This window comes from Cheilinus undulatus, linkage group 11 (genome assembly GCF_018320785.1).
Source record: "Cheilinus undulatus linkage group 11, ASM1832078v1, whole genome shotgun sequence".
Lineage (NCBI taxonomy): Eukaryota > Metazoa > Chordata > Actinopteri > Labriformes > Labridae > Cheilinus > Cheilinus undulatus.
Genome location: NC_054875.1, coordinates 29,188,740 through 29,208,630, shown reverse-complemented (window position 1 = coordinate 29,208,630; position 19,891 = coordinate 29,188,740). Strand labels below are relative to the sequence as shown.

General features: G+C 40.5%; 1 protein-coding gene across 2 annotated transcripts in view; it reads left to right on the top strand.

Annotated features, from left to right (window-relative positions):
- LOC121517226 (protein bicaudal D homolog 2-like) overlaps positions 1-19,891 on the top strand; it is a 52,574-nt gene that overhangs the window by 23,991 nt on the left and 8,692 nt on the right. For both annotated transcript variants that reach the window (XM_041798835.1, XM_041798834.1), the window contains exons 3-9: positions 6,305-6,457; positions 8,857-9,071; positions 9,148-9,394; positions 12,294-12,551; positions 12,675-12,878; positions 13,514-14,062; positions 14,537-14,688. In XM_041798835.1, the coding sequence (XP_041654769.1) occupies positions 6,305-6,457; positions 8,857-9,071; positions 9,148-9,394; positions 12,294-12,551; positions 12,675-12,878; positions 13,514-14,062; positions 14,537-14,688 (1,778 nt within the window). The remainder of the gene's footprint in view (positions 1-6,304; positions 6,458-8,856; positions 9,072-9,147; positions 9,395-12,293; positions 12,552-12,674; positions 12,879-13,513; positions 14,063-14,536; positions 14,689-19,891) is intronic.

Sequence of the window (19,891 nt, the reverse complement as noted above, 5' to 3'; positions counted from 1 at the left end):
AGCTCTTGGAGTGTGTTATTGATTTGAGTCCATGACTCATAGCACCAGTGAGGCTTTCAACGCCTGATCAATAGATCCTGATAAATTACCCACACATACAAACAGGTCACACATCCACTTAGACTAATGGGTGTGAACGTGCTCCTGTGCACATTTCTCCACTCTCAACAAAATGACCCAAAAAGCACAGATTCACTGTTAAGTGCACGCTGACACTCTCTGACCCTGTGGGCTCACCATTCATTCACAGGGCAAACAACCATCAGCCATGCACTCGCAAGGTTCCTTTCACTTTTTAGTTTTTAATTGTCCCATTGAAAGTGTGACCTTGAGTGTGTTTTCTCTCCATAATAGAGTCTAGGGACGCTGAATAGAATAACAACAGCTCCCAGCGAAGAGAAGGATAAAAGCAGATCTGCTTTCATTGACTTTGTCGACTCTGACAGTAGCAGTAGGTCCCTGAGCTTCATTATTCCTTTGCTCTGTCTGAAGCGATACAAGGGGGGTTGGGCTGCACTGCATCTGTGATTCATTCCTCCTCTCTCCTGAAGGTAATCCCGTGATGAGCACGACTATCTACAGTTATGTTTAACTGGCACTGATGTGACCTTGGTGGGCTGCAGAGCCTACAGGACATATAAAAGTTTTTCATCATGTGGATGTCTAAAACTTAACTGGGAGCACAACTTCACACCAGCAAAGGGGAACATGTCCATCTCTGTCTACATGTCCAGGATAAGGAATGACTTCAACTATGACTATACATGCTCTCTAAAAGCACACTGACACATTCAGAGGCGAGAAGAGATGTAGGGTCGGACAAAATAAAGTGGCAAAAAGAGGTCAGTGATGTTAGAAGGGAGAGCAGCAGGGGGGATGTTTAAAAATATATGTATTGACCTGTCAGGTCATTTGGGAATCTCTTGCACTATGTTGGAATAGAAACAGAAAAAAATCCAGTGCATGTGCATTTTACTAAAGTGCAAAGTGAGCAAGATGGAGGGTGAAATGGAGGTCAGTGAAGTGGGGAGAAGCAGGAAGACGATAGTAAAAATATACATTTGAAGTGACACTAACATATCAATAATACAGACTTGTGCCATTTGGCAGTCCGGGCATTACTTTGAAGGGAGCCAAATGAGAGGATAAGTGCCAGTAAAATGGGTTTTGTCGAAATGCAAGCTGGACTAACTGGAGTTATTGGAAAGGAGCAGAGCCTTTAATATAAAAGTATTAAAACATTCCTAATCTACACTTGTGTTAAGCCTGAAACTATGCTGCCACAGCTTAGCCATAAAGTAGAGGTTAGAGTAGCTCAGAAACATTGAGAAATTACTCCAACCTTTAGTGAGATTTAAGCTGGCTCAGCCACACTGTGCTGTCAAAAGCAGTTTAAGATGGAAAGAGAGCTTAAGAGTTGAAAGTGAGAGTTCATAAACAGTACAGTACAGTTAGAAAGAGCTGACCAACAGAAATGTGCACAAGCTTTCAGGATATTTTGCAGCACTGTGTGAATTAGAGTGAGGTTCATTAGAGCAAAAGACTTTGTGCATGCTTTATTGTGCAGACAAGCATGCATGCTCTCAATGTCTCTGATTTTTTATTTATTCTATATCAAACCAATGCTGCAGGTTTATGGTATCACTGTGTGACTACCAATAAGGGCTGGGCGATTTGGACCAAAACTATTACCTCCTTATATTTTAATCAAATGATGATGCGCTATATATTCTTTTTTGTTGTTGTTGTTGTTGTCTGTAAAGACTAGGGGTGTGACAAGATCTTTTGCCACGAGATCTCGCAAGATCAAAACGTCACAAACCAATCACCTACAGGCTGTCTAAAATGTACCCAAATATTTGTAACATCTCTGTATATTTTTTAAAGATTATTTTGGGAGGTTTTGCCTTTATTTGATAGGAAGCCAGAGAGAGACAGGAAACATGGGGAGAGAGAATGGGGGAAACCATGCTCGAAACATGCGCCATGACTGGGAATCGATCCCACTATTAGTGTGTGTTGGTGCCTACTCTACCAACTGAGCCAAACTGGCACCAACATCTCTCTATATTGAAATTTTCCATACCATGTGTTTGAAATGATTAAACCTCCATTATTGTAATGATTGCTGGTATCAAAATGAACAAAACTTCATGTCATATTTTTAACCAAAGAGATAAAAATGCATAGTTTCCATTGCTATTCACCAATTTATCCCACTTTTCCAAATGTTGCCAACATATTTGAGCAATTACAACAGTGTGCAGGAGTTTACCTGCAGTTTTTGGTGATTAAAAACAAAAAATTAAACTATTTGTTGACTCTTATTTTTGTTGCTGTGGTAGTATGTTTCAATATATTTTTACTTATTCTTTAAGGGTTTCTACACTGAAAATAAAGTGATAGTTTCTTATTTAGTCTTTATATTTCAAATAGATTAACATGTGAACAGTCAGATTTTGACTGTGGTTGTCACTGTTAACCAGTGGTTCTCAAGCAGCAGGTCAGACAAGTTGGTTGTAGAGATATTTTAAGTGGAAATACATCCATCCACATATCCGTTTTAATTTAATCTAGTTTTTCTTTGATAATGAGTACATTTCAGTCATTTTCTACAGATTTCTACTTATTTATCTTTTGTTAGGATAAAAAAGCAAGTTTTCCCAAGATGAGAATAATTACCAAAATAATCATTAAATCTTGGTTGTTGCATGTCTTTCTGCTTGTTTTGTTCTGTCTCCTTGTTTAATCATGAATCATGTTTTGTTTCATCTGAGATCCAAAATTCAACAATTTTTGAATGAAATTTATTTAAGCAATTGAAAACTGGGGTTGCGATTTCTTATAGAAGATGGCGGTGGGTCCTAATGCCCTACTGGTCTAAAGACATGGCTTTAAAAAATATTTAATGAGCATCAGGCCATCACCATGGTTTTTTTCCAAATTAACATCTATCAGACTCTATGTTTATCTCGTGGAAATATTTCGGTGTATGTTAAAAAGCTTATACGGTATATTGCCCAGCCCTACTGCCACCCACTCTGCTAAAGTGACACATTTATTTGTATGTGTGGTGACCGTGTGTTTTCAAGCAGCTGTAAAGACATCGTCTGCAGTGACAGCAGGCAGGGGGTCATTTTGAACCACACACAGGCCTGTTGTCTTCAAAGGTCTCACACTAACAAGACGGCCTGACCACACACCTCTACACACTTACACAAACACACGCACACACAAATTACCAAATCAAATGTTCAAAAACAATCCCTGAGGAGTCTCCCAAATCAAATACCATGATGCAGTGGGGCAGTGAATCCCCCTCCCTCATGTCTCTGGGGGTTCAGTGTAGCAGAGGATGTGGAAGCAGTGTGAAAGGTCAAAGCCGTGGATTGCATCGCAATCAGATTGGAGGAGGGACTTAATCAGGTTCAGTGGTGGCCTGTATTCATTGGGACCAAACAACACTGACCCTCCAGCTGAGGCTCATAACCCTGGTCAAGAAAGACCTCAACAAGCAGCTGGTGCACCTCTGTTGATTTAAAAACAAAAGATTAGGAAGGTTTCTATTCAAAGCTGAAGCAGATTCTATCACTGATTTGAGCTCTTTATTTATTTGTCCTCTGCCTTTATGGCTTTTAATTCTGGTCTCTCTGTGCCGTCAGGCTCTCCGCATAGAGGCTTAGTGTTTGGACTGATCAGTATTGTAAGCTCATGCATTATGCAGTAATGCACTAACATCAGGACCCATGCACAGCAAACACTCACACTCATTAGACATGCGCAAAGCTCTGCTGAATATTAATGGACCTTCAAACGTCAGCCTCAAATCAGCTCTACACACAGAGTGATTAATTATTACATAGAGGAAATGAGGAGCATGTACTACTCATCAGTTGGGATTTAGCATCATAATTGTCAGTGAATTCTCTTTTCATAAACCAGATTAATAGAAACACTCAAATTAGAGAGAGAGAGAGTTAGAAAAACAAATTATTTTTTGTTGCCTTCACTCTCCTGGGTCACAACAGTGAGATATTTTGGAGCATAAATTGTTGTACAATTCTAACGCTGTCTTAGTATGTTATACAGTGCTTATGAGTAATGAGATTAAGAATTAAGGATGGGTTATAAATCAAGGTTTCAAGATATAAATATTGGTATATTTTCCATCAAGATATAGGGTAAGCTAATATCTTACTACTATAATTAGCAGCATTTCCTTCTGCGTCGATTTGTACACCGCACCTCCAACTGTCCTTGATACCTCTCAGAAGACTTCTTGGGTGTACCAGTATGAAACTGATTTCTTTATGGTACCAGTATGAAACTGGTACCATAAAGAAATCATAAATATGTTCAGACTTTTAACAAAATCCTAAAATGTCATAATTCGGTCATGTTATTGCATCTTAGTGCCAACAGAGGGCACCACAGTAAAATGCAAAGGGTTGGTGATAATGTGGCAGAACTGAGAAAGCTGACGCAGGACTGTGACTTTGGTGATTCATTGACTGTGGCGTTGAGAGATCGTTTACATGGCCTGAAAGAACCTGGTAGATAGAACAGGGCAGCAGGGTTATTGAACAACGTCAGCAATACAAGACCAAAGCCCTAGCTGGACATCAGAAAATGCTGCAGATGCAGTGGAGACAAACAAGACAAGAGAGTTGATTTCATACAAGAGGAAGGAGGAGCTAGTAATTTCGGTGAAGTTGGTGTTGATGTTGAAACAATAATATGCTTATTGACCACAAGATAATCTATTTAAATAGTATGCCTAGATTCAGTGTTAAGATATGGGTATTTTGTCCTTATCACAAGCCATGTTTGGAGATTGTCTTCAATTCTGTCTATGCACAGGAGACCCACCCACTGATCTTCTAGTTATTAAAAGTGTTTCTAAACATCAGAATACATGTCATCACCAGCTTATTACACAATCTATTAATTATAGACCTGCTGTATATTCAGTCTCAGGGTGATGTTGACATGAACGCTCTCTAAAGTGAAAGCCTCCCTGGATTGATTTCCTTCAGTCGTTGAAAGGATCTTAAAGCAGGGATTGTGATGTGGCCACACGGTGACAGCATGAGAGGAAGGGGCCACCTGGCAGGGGATTGGGATGCTAATTGTTCCTCTAGTATAAGGTTATCCGTGCCAGCTCTCCAGAGAGAAAGCCACGCATCGTTCAGACTCACATATGCAAATTGTAACCTTAGCGTAGATACAGAAACTCACTTGCATGTAAATATTGACATATTCTGCACCTGTGTAGGAGATGGTAGCAGTTATGCATTGAAACTCTACCTTGTAATTTATGCATTCATCTTTACTTGTACAGTATGTAAGCTTGAATGACCTTTGTGCATGCTCGCTCTCATAAACATGTTAAATATGTTATATATGTTATATTCCCTTATTCTGTTCAAAGAGGACCAGTTTAAGCCCATCCTCCATCAGTGGGTATCCCCTTACTTCACAGCTATTATCTTTTTGTCTAGAGTTGCCTGCTGACATGCCTTCCACCTCAGTGTCCTGTGGGGCTCTTAGGTTTGTGGATGAGTCAAACAGCAGGAGTGCAGGGGCAGTGATGAAACTTGGGAGAACAGACAGAGGTTTGAACAGAGCAATTTCTGAGCTAGTGAGGGACAGGTGGCCTGGTAGGGCTGATCGTTCAACCTTCTGGCTCTCAATTTGTGCCCGTCTCCAGGTGGGGGAGGGGCCTGTTTCCTGTAACTCAACCTTTTCATAGCACTTTTACAAATCAGCAAGAAAAGCTGTATGTCTTCACTTTATTTGAAATATTATTGTATAGTTATAACAAAATTTAGATAAATTTTTTTGTGCAATGCTGCATTTTGACTTCTATAGTTGCTCTAATTAGTCTTACTTATCCACCCCTTTCGAAAAAATGAGACTATTACAGTTCTTCCCGTCCATTGTATGCCTGCCGCCATTAGCGAGATAAGTAGGCTTCAGTCTCTTTTGGTGCTATCAGAGCTGGCAGGCCGGCACACTTGTGGCCCACTGCCCAGAAAGCCACCTGGCCCTTCTCTCTCAAACATGGACAAGCACACACACCAAACACACAAACACAATCACACACCAGGTTTGGCCATATGGAAGCCCCCTCTTATCTAGTCAGGATTTAGAGCGTTCAAGAGCCAACCTGACACAAACAGTTACACCAAAGCAACAATATCCAATCAATTGCAATCTCTCCCATGCAGTCAAACAGGATTGAAATAGTGGCCACTGACAGTTCTTCCTCCTCTCCCTCTGTCCACCTGGATTGTCTCCACAGAACGGCAACATGTTGGAGCTCCAGAGGAACCAGCTGCGCGATGACATCAAGGAGTACAAGTTCCTGGAGGCTCGGCTGCTGCAGGACTACACTGAGCTGGAAGAGGAGAACATCTCACTGCAGAAGCAGGTCTCCATGCTCAAACAGAGCCAGGTGAGGTTAACTGCAGCACTGCAGAAGTCAAGTTGAAATCATTTTTAAAGTCTGTAGCTTATTTATAAGAATGAGTATCGATAACCTGGTAAAGACATGGTACCGGTATCAACACATCCAATACAAAATTATGACATAGATATCAATACTTAATTTTGGTACCCCAGAACCTCAATGCAACTCCCCACTACTCCGAAAAAAAAGGCAAGAAATGTGCTACGTGAAATGTGTTACACTGATGACACTTCTACTTTAGTGTCTGTCTCTGATGCAGTGCCTATATTTTAATTTTGCATGAATGTCAAACAAAAACAGCTGTTTCCTTTTCTTATCCCATGTTTTACTGGCATCTTTTAAAGATATTTCTTTATCATTTATGATACGAGACAGATGTCAAGTCCTACGGACTTTGGGCACACTTTTTTCCACTTAAAAGTATCGATTCAGGCACTGTTACGGTGCTGTCACCATTAAAAATGTATTGATTTAGCACTGGTATCAGAAAAAACCTACACAATTTTCAACCCTACTCATTTAGGGCATTTAACTAGAATACTGTCCTTGTCCAAGTGTACAAGCACCAGTGGAAAATCAATTTATTGATGGAAGTATGTTCAACTCCGCTTTGCTATGCTGTTTCAGAAATAAAATCCTATTAAATTTCTCCATAGTGGATTTGATCATTAGCCATTATGTCAGATATATCCAAATTAGACCTACCACAAGCTTAAGTTCTTCTGAAGTGTCAACATCTTTTTAAGAAAAACGGTTTCTTCAGGTTCTCAGCCAGAAATACTACAGTACCTGTAAGTCCTAGTCCTAGATATCTTTGACTGGTCAAGCTTGCTGTAACCATCGAAATGTCTACCATGCCCACGAATAACAGCTGTTGTTAGCTGATGATGACAAAACATCTTAGCATATTATGAAGCAATATATACTCAAACTATGATATATTGCACCATTATCATTTAAAATGTAAACACCACAATAAAGATGAACATGGATAAAAGGTACATATAATGTGTTGGACTTTGAGAGTTTGACAAATTATGATTAACAATAAATAAAAGGAACTGCAGTAAGTTTTGGGATACGTAGTTCCACTCCCTTCAATGAAAATATGTACACACCACAGTATTGTATATTTACCTTTCTCTTTTTTTGAGTGTTGTTTTTGCACTGATTGAAATGCTTTGTATTCATGAGTATTCAGGTTTCTGGTTGGTTTGGTTCCTGGATTAAGAAATGTTGATATAAGGATTTTGAGAAATGTCAAAGGAGAAATTGAATGGCAAATTTACTTCCAGAACCAGAGCTGTCAGAAAACTGGGTGGTTATTGTTGAGCTCTATTGTACTTAATTCCTGTTGACCTTACTATCAAGTTATCAAGAAGCTAACAGCTGGTCCACGTGACCTACAAATGAACATTTTACTTCTGATACAAATTGGGTGCACCTTATTCCTCTAGCTTATGATAATAATCAGAGACTGATAACATGATCAACTCACGAGAGGAGGAAAATAACCACATGTATTCATACTTTTCTCTTTTTTGCTTCTTATCATTATGCAGTTGTCCTTGTTTCGCATAAGTAACTTGGTAGTTTTAAACAATCAAGCAATCTGTATTTTCAAAGCACCTGTTAACCAATGTTATCTCAAGACACTATACCAGGAGCGCAGGTCTGGACCACACTTTTTTATTCTTATTTTAAATCAGCCATTTAGTTGATATACACACACATACTATCTTAAAAAAATCTTGGACTCTGCAGACCCTTCACATCCCACGCTTCAGATGTCTCTGTCTTGTACTCATTAGACTGCCAAAAATCCCAGTGGCGATGTAATATTCTGATTAAATGACAATAATAAAGCTCCCTTTGATACAGATAAGGGAAAAACAGCGCCTTTTCACAAATTCCTTGAGTTGTTCCTGGTTGTAGGAGTGACTGACAGATTCTTTAACAGCCATCATTTTAACACTTCATAGAAAAAAAGAGTGCTAAAGTGAAAAATAAAAGTCCATAAAATGACTAAATTTCTTAATAGGATTTTTGTCCAAACGATGCCTGAGCTGTTAATTCTCCCAGTAGGCTCTTGTCATCCCAAATTTGAGTTTTCATATTCATCAAAGAGACCGTGTAACAAATAAAATCGGCACTCACTTTTGTAAAACCAGTATAAAAGGATTTCCAAATCTAATAAACTAACAAGTTGTTGAACAGAAATTAAAAGGGTGATTCTAATTAACACTATATCAAATAATGCTATTCTTTTTGCTCCAGCCGGTTTGCTAAACATGAACCAGCATCATAGCTCATTTAAATTTCATGTAGTCATTTATACCTTTCGAAATCATAACTAAAGGTGTTCCCTCTCCTCCCTCTCTCAGGTGGAGTTTGAGGGTCTAAAGCATGAGATCAGGCGTCTTGAGGAGGACACTCAATTTCTTAACAGCCAGCTGGAGGATGCCATCCGACTCAAGGAGATCTCGGAGCGTCAGCTAAGCGAAGCCCTGGAGACCATCAAGACTGAGCGTGAGCTGAAGGCTTCCCTGAGGAAAGAGCTGTCCCACTACATGAACATCGGAGACACTTTGTATCACAGGTAAAAGAACAAAAAGCTGCTCACAGGCTTTAGCATCCTCTGCAGGAACTATAAATTAAACACCTCTTTCTTTCAGCCCTCTTAGCATTTCTTTGGATGGTCTTAAGTTCAGCGAAGACGCCTCCACTGAACCAAACAACGATGAGGCGCTGCACGGATACGAGAACGGTTTCACCAAACTGGCTAACACCATCAACTATGACAACTGTCTGTCAACGCCTAAGAAGGAGGAGCTGTTCAATCCTGCACCCAGCCTGGTAGACGACCTGCTGAGTGAACTCAACATCTCAGAGATCCAGAAGCTCAAACAGCAGCTGATGCAGGTTTGTTGTTAATTATTCACAATTAAGGACAGATCTGACCTTGGCTGTGTAGTTATAGAAAACAAAACCTCTGTTCTAAGACAACTATGTCTAAACTTAGGAGCAGAAAGCAGGTTACTTTTACTGATTCTCTTGTATTAATAAATTAGTTCAAAGAAAACAAATGCCTTGACTAAAAGAAAAGACTGAAATATATGCACTTTTTATTGTCTTAAAGTGGTCTTAAATGTTTTCACTGTGCTATGACAAACTATAAGGAGTGAAAATTAATCAGTGGGACTCAGACTAAAAGTAAAAGTACTAAAAGTCATTTAAATCTAAAGACTAAAGGTCCTTGACCAACAAACATGTTTTTGGTGTGAATAATTCACACAGAATATTTTAGTTTTTTCAAGCATGTAGTAAGTCAATACATGCTTTCACACCAGCAAGTTAATTTTGCTGTGTGAAAGTGTGGCCATTTTTTTTCAAACCATGTTAGATCTTTTTCAAAGTTTTGCTACAATGAGCACAAACCTGACCAATCAAAAGACTTGTTGTTGCCTGTGGTAGAGTAGTTTTGACAGAGGAGTAAACTTTTCTTGTCTTTTCTTCTTTTTTGTTCTTTTAATATGAATTATTGACTCCAGTTAGCGCTGACTTATTTTAGTCTTTATTCTGATATATGTAGCCTGGTAAAAGAGGGAGACAGGCAGCAGAACTATCCATGCAAACTGAAATGTGCTATGCAAACATCTGGAGCTATTTATAACCAAAAGGGACTTTACTCCAATGGCACATTTAACATCAAAGTCTCCTCTGACCTCAGACATATGGCTTATCACTCCTCCGGATTAATCCACTCACTGAATTTACTCCTCTGACCGGTACGTAACAAACAGGTGAGCCAACTCCCCCTTGTAGTGCACCACGAGTGGGCCTTTGATATTATTAGTAATGTAATTTAGTTTCCAGAATAAATGAAAAGTCCTTCCAGCCATCTTGGCTGATAAGAGGGAGCAGCTCAGGGAATTAATCAGTGAAATAAAATGGCACTAACCTCCTAACTGTGCGTAAAGGTGCCAGAGGAGAGAGAGGAAGAAACGACTCCACTTCAACTTCAATATCTCTCAGTTTACAAGAGGATCATGTAAAACATTCAGCAGACTTTCACAGGGCAAAAGTTTGTTATAATCTGTATAATTTGTTTGCAAAATCACATCGCTCCTGATGTGCATAGAAAATTCACCTGCATTATTCACATTTTCATGTTGTTTATCCGATCATCCTTGTTTACAGTCAAGGCCTCAAGACTGTGTTTAAAATAGCTGCAAAAATTAACACTGCATGTGACTCCCTTGTCTCCCTGTTTCCAACTATACCCACTGTCCTCATCGATAATAAAGACATCAAAAATTTAGAAGCCCAGAATTAATTTAAGTATGTGTGGGTGGGGGGTGGGCTCGTAGCCTTGTGGTTATGTCCTCATGCCCCATGTTCAAAAGCTGCTTATCTGTGGCTTCTCTTCTATCATGTCTTTCCCCACTCTCTTCTCAGTTTCCAGATTGATCCACTGTCCTTTCCAAAAATAAATCTTTTACAGAAGGTAGCTATTGGTTAACAAAAAAGTTCAACAAGCCTCATTCTTATCCAACTACTTTGGTTTTAGGAATCAGACTTGGAAATATGCAAAATAACTTGCACAATGTGTGGCTGCCCCTCAAAGTAATGCCACAAATGTGCTCAATGAATTGAAATGCACACACGGATGCAGATTTTGTAAATCGGTGAATTAGGTGTTTAATAGTCTTGATCTTGTGCTAACTGCAGCCCTACTATAAATAAACACTTTTTGAAGGCACCATAAAAAGTCCCAACAGCAGGGCTTCATATTTGAGAAGCTTTGCCTCATGTTTTAAAGAGTAGGTGAGAAGGTGAAATGTTGTCATCCTGGCTGAGGCTTCTGCAGGGATATAAACGCTTCTCTAGTAAAGTTAATCCAAGAACACATACACACACACACCCTTCAGGCTCCAGTGGGCTACAAGTCAGCAGGTGGTGGCACCAGTGGACATGCCATCTGCTTGATCATCTCCCTGAGAGTCCAATGCCACGCATGATTGGGTACCATAGTTACCAGAAAGCACTTGGAACATGTAGATAAATAAAATACCTTAAAGTTCTCCTGCTCTGGTTACAATTCAGGTGTTCAACACCACTACTGTGGTGAATTTAAACAGTCTGTGTTTCATTTATCCAAACTTTCTTTTTTAAACTTATTTCATCCTGATCATGCTCTCAACATTCAACCCAAGACTTGTGCTAATTGGGTTAAACTCTATTAGTCCCTGCCAATCTATAATATAGGGCACCATAACATTTTTCAGGAGATTAATTCATGTGTAATAACTCTTGAGCCTTCTTCCAAATTAACCTACAAGTCCTCCATCTATTTCATAAACTAATTGTCACTTTATGTCCTGAACTGGTGGAAAAATGGCTAAAATGAGTATGATTGTGATACTTCTATATTATTTACAGATCAAGTTCTGAAATAGCACAGTGCTTGTCTCAGCACAACTGTGTGCATGTGTGTAAGACGACCAGTTCTGGATCTCTGCCAGTGCTGAGTTGAGCCCAATCCAGCAAACTGTCAAGGTCATCCTGACTCTGATGCTAGGCTACTGGGCAGTGAGCCTCACATACCTCTGCAACACAAGTCTGATAGTGTGTCGAGTTTCTACGTGACAGTTAATCCACTGATTTAATTTGATCCGTTCTGAAGGAATCTTTCACATCATCATGTTACAAAGAAATTCAAATGTGACATTAGATGTTTGCCAAAAGGCAAGATGACAGAGAGATACGGTATGATGATCTTGCATCTTATTGCTCTTTGTATCTCTGCCTCTCTCCTCAGATGGAGCGTGAGAAGGTCAACCTGCTGTCCAACCTGCAGGACTCCCAGAAACAGCTAGAGCAGGCTAATGGTGCTCTGTCGGAGCATCAGGAGAAGGTTAGCCGGCTCACAGAGAACCTCAACGCCATCCGCAAACTTCAGGCAAGTAAGGAGCGCCAGTCTGCCTTGGACAATGAGAAAGAACGCGATAGCCATGAAGATGGCGACTACTATGAGGTGGACATCAACGGACCTGAGATCCTGGAGTGCAAGTACAAGGTACTGGTCTTCTTATAATCCAGGGTAGAGAGTAGGAAATGTCAAATAAGAACATACATTGGGTAATTCGTAATAAAACTTTGAATATCTAAGGTCTTCTGAACAACTAATCATTCTTTACAGGTTGCTGTGTCTGAGGCGGGGGAGCTGAAGGAGGAACTGAAAACTCTAAGAACAGAATACCAAGCCTGTCAGTCACGCTACGAAGAGGAGCGCACCCGTCTAGAGAACGATGTCTCAACGTTAGGAGAAAAGCTGGCATCTCTGGAGAAGACTTGTCAGACAGAGAAAGAACAGAAGAATAAGCTTGAGAAAGAGCTGCGCAAGGTGAGATATACAGTGCTTAAACATATTAGACCACCGTAACCCTAACCAAAGTAAGGTTTATGCCACAGCTGCCCTAAATTAACAGCATTGGTAATTACCAAAATCATTTTTTATGTTTCTGCAATGGTTAATACACCAATATGTAGAAGCTCTTTAACTGAAATGATATTTTTAATGCTAAAATATAATTATTACTGTTATCCATGAATTTACAAATTTACTGATTTACAAAAAAAATGAAGAAATAGTAAAGCACATTAATATTTCTTGATTAAGATGTCAATAGTAGTTATTTACTTGCATTCCTGCACAGAAAAAACAGTTTTAGTGGTTGAATGTTATGTTTGAATAATTTCTGACTTCTCAGAGAGGCCCAGTGAGCCCGCTCAAATTTGGGTGAATTCAGTTTGAAATCCCTCATTCCTGTTCAAAATGGTAAAACGTAGAAAGCTCACTGAAAATGAAAGAGTCCGCATTAAAGCACTTCATGATGCTGGATGGTCTTTGAGACAAATATGACAGGTGGTCTAATAAATTTGTTAAGCACTGTACCTCTTAATTTATATTTGACAGTCTGATTATTGTTGATCTTTATACATTTGTGGCTAATTGACACATTTTCTCTTTGTTTTCAGCTAAGTGATGTTGCAGGGGAGTCTCAGGGTAGTCTTAGTGTGGCACAGGATGAGCTGGTCACCTTCAGTGAAGAACTGGCCACCCTCTACAACCACGTTTGCATGTGCAACAACGAGACGCCCAACCGCGTCATGCTCGACTTCTACAAAGAGGGTAAGGGCGGTCGGAGCAGCCCTGAAGGCCGTGGCCGCCGCTCGCCCATTTTGCTCACCAAGGGCCTTTTCCCAGAGCCTGGTAAGACTGACCTTAGTGACGGAGCCCCCTCACCCATCTCCTCTCTGCCTTCTCCCGTGTCTGACCACCGCCGCGAGCCCATGAACATCTACAACCTAGTGGCCATCATCAGAGACCAGATCAAGCACCTGCAGCTTGCCGTGGACCGCACCACCGAGCTGTCCCGCCAGAGGGTGGCCTCTCTGGAGTATGGCACAGTAGCCGACAAGGACAAGGAAGCCTGCATGGAGGAGATCCTCAAACTGAAATCTCTCCTCAGCACTAAGAGGGAACAGATTGCAACCCTTAGGACTGTCCTCAAGGCCAACAAGCAGGTCAGTTTTATCTTTTTAATTTTCAGAATGTCTGTTAAAGCAGCAAGGCGTCACTCCCTAACATTTGTCAGTTTTTGCTGACAGACATAAGGCTGCCAGCTATTTCAGGTCTATTCAGCTGTCACAGCAAATGTGTTGCAGACTACAAGATCTCTAGCAAACAGTGGAGGAGACAGCAGCCATATGATGCCAGCTGTCCCAAGTATTTGTGTGCTTAGGATGGGAGAACAGCCTCCAAAACACAAGGAACTATAATCCAGAGATACAGTGTGTGTGCAGTTGCTCTGCTCTTCCTTTCAAGTATGTGTGTGGTAACTTGGTGACCACAGGAATACAGACACAAAAGCCTCATATAAACCACACACATATAGTTTTAAACTAACAACCTTAGTTAAAAAAAAAAAAAAAGGAAAGAAAGACTTCCTTGCACCAACCACCTGCTCTGACCCCTTTGTTCTCATCTTCCACCCTCAGACAGCTGAAGTTGCTCTGGCCAATCTGAAGAGCAAGTATGAGAATGAAAAGGCCATGGTGACCGAGACCATGATGAAACTGAGGAATGAGCTGAAAGCCCTGAAAGAAGATGCTGCCACCTTTTCTTCTCTCAGAGCCATGTTTGCCACACGGTAAGAAAAGTGACATGAAAACATGTTCTACTGCTCCTGCCTTTCAAACTCATTTAAAATCAAAACCATTTTTCTGACATTTCATTCTAGTCACACAAAATGTTTCAAAACTTTATTGTTCTGTAAGAAGTTGTCACATAAGCAGTCTTTATTGTTTACTGGCAGTTTGGCTGTAATCCCGAACCATGCTGTTATGTTGCGTTATTGGAGATTATCTCAGAGAGTAACACAGCAGTCTTTGTTTTTGTATGTAAAATACTGCACACACACCGTACAAAGACCATACACAATAAAAGCAGGTAATCTTCAAACAAGATTATCATCATAATGTAATCCATGTTTACCACATGGACTGGCTTTGTCTCTGTGCTATTTTGGTAACATGACATGCTTAAAGAGGATGTCCTTTGTTTTGGAGAATCACGGTCAGAAAGGGATACAAGCAATGATACCGCCTATAGAGCACAGAAGGTATTTAATCTGAGTGTCAAAAATATGTCATTAAGTAGTGTTTTTGAACAGTGATTTAGTGAGTGTGTGTGCATATCAGATGAGCTGACACACTCACTAATCTTTCCTGATTCTGCAGAGAAGCCGGTCAAAGGTTTTGTACATAATCCCACCTCATCTTGGTCTGGATTACACATTTACCCCATAACACATAGTTGAGTGCTCACAACCAGGGTTTGTTTATTTTTGCATGTGCATATATGTAGGAAATACTGAGAAATGATTGCAAGTATACCTCAAAGACTTTTGAGGTGATAATAGTGATTCAGCATTTGACAGGCTACTTTGAGAGTTTCTTTTCTTTTTCAGTTTCCCAACTTGTGCCTTAAATATTAACTCTGTCCCAGATGGCTGCCCTGAGATGCTGAGACAATCTTTCCTCTAAATTTAAGACTCCTCCGCAATCCACAGCAGAGCTCAAGCTGTGCAGAGTAAAGAGAGGTAGCAGAGGAGGGTGGGGACAGACAGGATTATAGAAGCGAGGTTACAGAGGCTGCAGGGAATGTGTGGGCAGCTCTACTCCCCGCATCTTGCCCACACAGTAATTCAATATCTATCCCTGAAGCGGGCATGCTGAAGTAACTCCATATACCTGCACTCTCTAATCAATTAGTAACAGGAAAACTCCTCCGTCTGCAGATATTAGAGAGTGTGTTGTCAGAGCTTTTTGGCGCACTGCAGGGCCAGATGGGCAGAGGATGTAGGTGAATACTAAACTATTCGAACCTAAGGCCACCAGGGTTAACACAGAACCAGATCTTTGCTGTAATAATGGCTTTAGGGTGCATCACTCTTCATTGTTACAGCAGAAATTATGGGATCATATTTGCAGCAAAAAAAGCAGAGCCTGTGTGAGGTTTATGTTTAAGCCCTGAAGGGGTTTGAGACACCGACAACCCACTGCTGTGAGCCGTTTCCCACCCGCATCAGTGTACTGGTTTTCAACCTCAGATGATGATGATGATCTTGAGGCTCCCTAGCTTAGTAGTCTGTCCCTGTTTTGGTGTTAATTCATGCTTTACACTCTGTCTGTTTATGGGATTCATGCATTGGTATGTAAATTCAGTCCTATACGGCACAGAGTTGGGTCAGGGGACTCTTTGAGAGGCTGGGGGACTCGCCTGAGCAATGTTTCCCACACTCCCTCCCCTTTGTATCCCAGTCCCCCCTTCCGTCCTTCCTGAGCGCCGAACACCCGCTCCTCTAGTCATCTGGAGAAGAAAGAGAGGAAAGGGGCAGGCTTTCAGTTAAAGCCCACTGCAGGAGCCTAATTTGACAGACTTTTTTTTTATTTCTCATGGTAATGAGCGCTCCAACAGAGTCTGTAAAGGTAGATTTCTGAGATGTGGAAACGCTCAGTTAAAAATGTGTGGTCTTTGACAAAGAGTGAGAAAAATTGAAAGAATTTGCAGGTTTTCGTGGGAGTCTTTGTGTCATCTCCAGCTGGGGTCGATGCCTTTATTAGATGAGAGCTTCTCGAGATTCTTAGTGTATTTAATTCTGTGGGAATTTCATGAGAACAACACATCGTTGAACATTTCTAAGTGTCAGTACGTGCCTGTGTCTTTGTCTGTGCATGTGTGTCTTCAGCTGCAGTCTCTGGTGTCATGTTAACAGTAAGCTCCCTCCTCTAACATTCCTGAGACATGCCTCGACATGCTCCCAGCTCCTGCTCACACTCATTACCAGTCAAACCATTAGCCCAAGTCACGTTTTCTCCCCAAACGCAGGCCCCGGATCATCTTGCACTTCAGTTTTGACTTCTTTTTCTTCTCCATCCTTCTTTCATTATGTTTTTAACCTCCTCCCCCCTCTCTCTATGAAATCCCTCCCCCCATGACCAATCAAGCTCCAGACAAGACCACAGCTGAAGACGTCATGTTTTTATGTCACATGTATTATTGATCAGTGAAACATGTCTACACGAATGTTTCAGTGTTTGCATGTCCAGTTGTAAACGTAATTGGCGACTGTTAATAACTGCAGCAAAAGGCAGATTGTCAATGTAGTGAATATGATGACTGTTCATCCTCTAAAGGCCAGCAGCCGCCTCTCGACCCCCCTCAGCCATTGTGCCATCACACCCCGTCAGCAGGCCAAAAGGCTCCCATTGTATCCCTCCGGTCCCTAGAAAGGACTCCTCTGTTTTTTTCCCGGGAAAAATGCACGCCCTCTCACCCCCATACAAGAGCGACTGGACTGTCTGAAGGCGCACCAGCCCCCCACCATTGCTCCTTGGTTGTCCCCCAATCTCATACTGGGTTTAATGAAGCACTACTGATCCCTTTTGTCTGTGTGTGTGTTCCACTGGGAATCAAACTGCACACACAAGAGGGGAGGGTATGGTTCAAGTTTGTATGGTGGTCTGGCAGGGCCAGAGTTCACGTGGTGCCTCACCACGTGCAGCACCACACACATTAAAAACATCTGCAGTCACTCATACTCTTTGGTCTCAGATGTTGCTTCCAGATAGGAATAAACAAGCAAAAAATAGCTTGAAAATTGAGTTAAACAATTCCTGTCTATCCTTAGTGCAGCAGAAAAAAGCATCATCTTCTTGAAACAAACAATGCAGTGGTCCCTATGAACTATCAAAACCCCTGCTGAATGTAGAACATAATATAAACAAATGATTCTTAAAGAATAGTAATTTATTGGCAGATTCTCTTGATTTTTTCAAAATGAAACGGGTAAGGAATCCATTCAAAGTGAATTTAACTTTGTACACAATCTAAGCTCCAGAATGCATTTACATGAACCCCGTTTCATGTTCAGGCATATAAACATCATATCCCAATTGTGAGAACCAGATTTTCCCTTCCTGGAAAATGGGATACTATGGCATGTACACCTTAACATGTTTTCTGACCTGCACAGGCATCACTCTCTTCTTTTGTTGCTGCAAATGGGGTGCATGCACCATATCTGCAACACAGTGTTGGCAGGTAAAGGTTGTAAGGCCACAGTGGCTCACTTTTTTAAACTTTTAAAAATTGAAGTGGAGTGCAGTGGTCTATGTTGTACAACTAAACATCACAGGCTGCTGCAAATAAGATGCAGTAATCGTAAACTAGGGTACTAGCATTTATCATGTATTCAGGGATATGAATAACCAGGTCTTTCTGTGTGTATGTAAACGCCATATCACAAATGTGATCAGAACAGTGATAAGATTAATAACCAGGATACTCCTTGTAAATGCACTCCATATTTTTAACTCATTTAATGTTGTTTTAGATAGGGATTTAAGGATGATTGAAATTTGGAAATTTTAATCTAATGTGCTGAAACTGTAAAATTCATAAAAGCCAATACTGATTTTGATACAGATATATCAATTTAGTTCAGACCCCAAAATTTAGTCCATAAAACACACTTTAAAGTTTAATGATGAGGATGAATAAAGCAAAAGACTTCAGCTGATAGTCTTTTGTTCCTGCCTGAAACTTCAAAAACGTATACATACATACATGATATGTATAGCAGATGGCCAATATTCTCAGGCAGTATAGGCTGATATTTACAGCTGATAGACTGATAATTACAGCTGATTTAGGCCGATATTTACAGCCAATATAAGCCAATGTTTATCTCCAATAGAGACTGATATTTTCACCTTATTTATACCAATATTTACAGCTGTTATAGGCTGATATTTCCAGCTTTTTTATCAGTTGTAAAGCTTGGCAAATATTACATACCTTTCGTATCGATTATTGACATTTAATTAATATCTGCTGATCTGCTGCTATTAATATTGTGCATCCCAAAAGAAATTTAATTCCTTTTGATCGAGAGTCACCAAAAGAACCAAATCTAAAACAGAAAACTCTTCAGATCTTAAGTCAGGCTTATTAACCCTACCCAAAGAGAGAGAGGGAAAGGGAGCTCTGTCTAAATTGCACCCATACATTGGCTAGGTTTCAGTACCTCAGTGTTGCCAGTGTATTTGTGCAATGTAGACAGGACTTTGTCTGCAAAATGTGCTAATTAAAACAAGAAAGCACCCTGAATTGCATGCAAAGGATCTGCCGCTTATATTCATTGCTGTGGTATTAGAGCAAGTATCAATGGTAATTGATTTTTTGTTAGTACTCTATCAAAGTTTAGAGTTAGGAAAACCCTAGAGGAAATGCAGCAGAAGGACAGAAATAAGATAAAATTCTGCTATGTTGTGGAAAAAAAAAAGAATTTGTAAAGAGTTTGGGTGTTCATTAATAAAGTTAGTACTAAAATATCACACAGAGGAAAGGGAGTAGGGAGAGGCTGCTTACTAGTTGAGTTACATCTGATTTGTTTTTAATGTGGCATGGGAGTGGAATGAGGCGCTGCTTACCAAAATAACCGTCCCCTCCCTTCACAGAGGTGTGTCAGTCATTATTGAAGAATGTCTCTCACACTGCTTTGTCAGCAGCACAAGAAAAGTAGGTTGGTAGACCAAGATGAGGAGAGAGAAAGTGACTGATGCAGACAGAGAGACTGTGATAGCAGTGAGGGAGTAGAGAATGGCAAAAAAAAAGGCTTGAGAGGCGAGATAAGAGCCAGAGAGAGGAAGTGATTGAGAGGGAGATGAATAAGGGAGGTGGGAAAGGGTTCAGTGAAGGAGAAAGCTTAAAAATGGAGAGGACAAGGACAGCAGATGGAGAGTGTAGATATGGACAGGCACTGACAGAATCTCTTTGCATGACCTAGT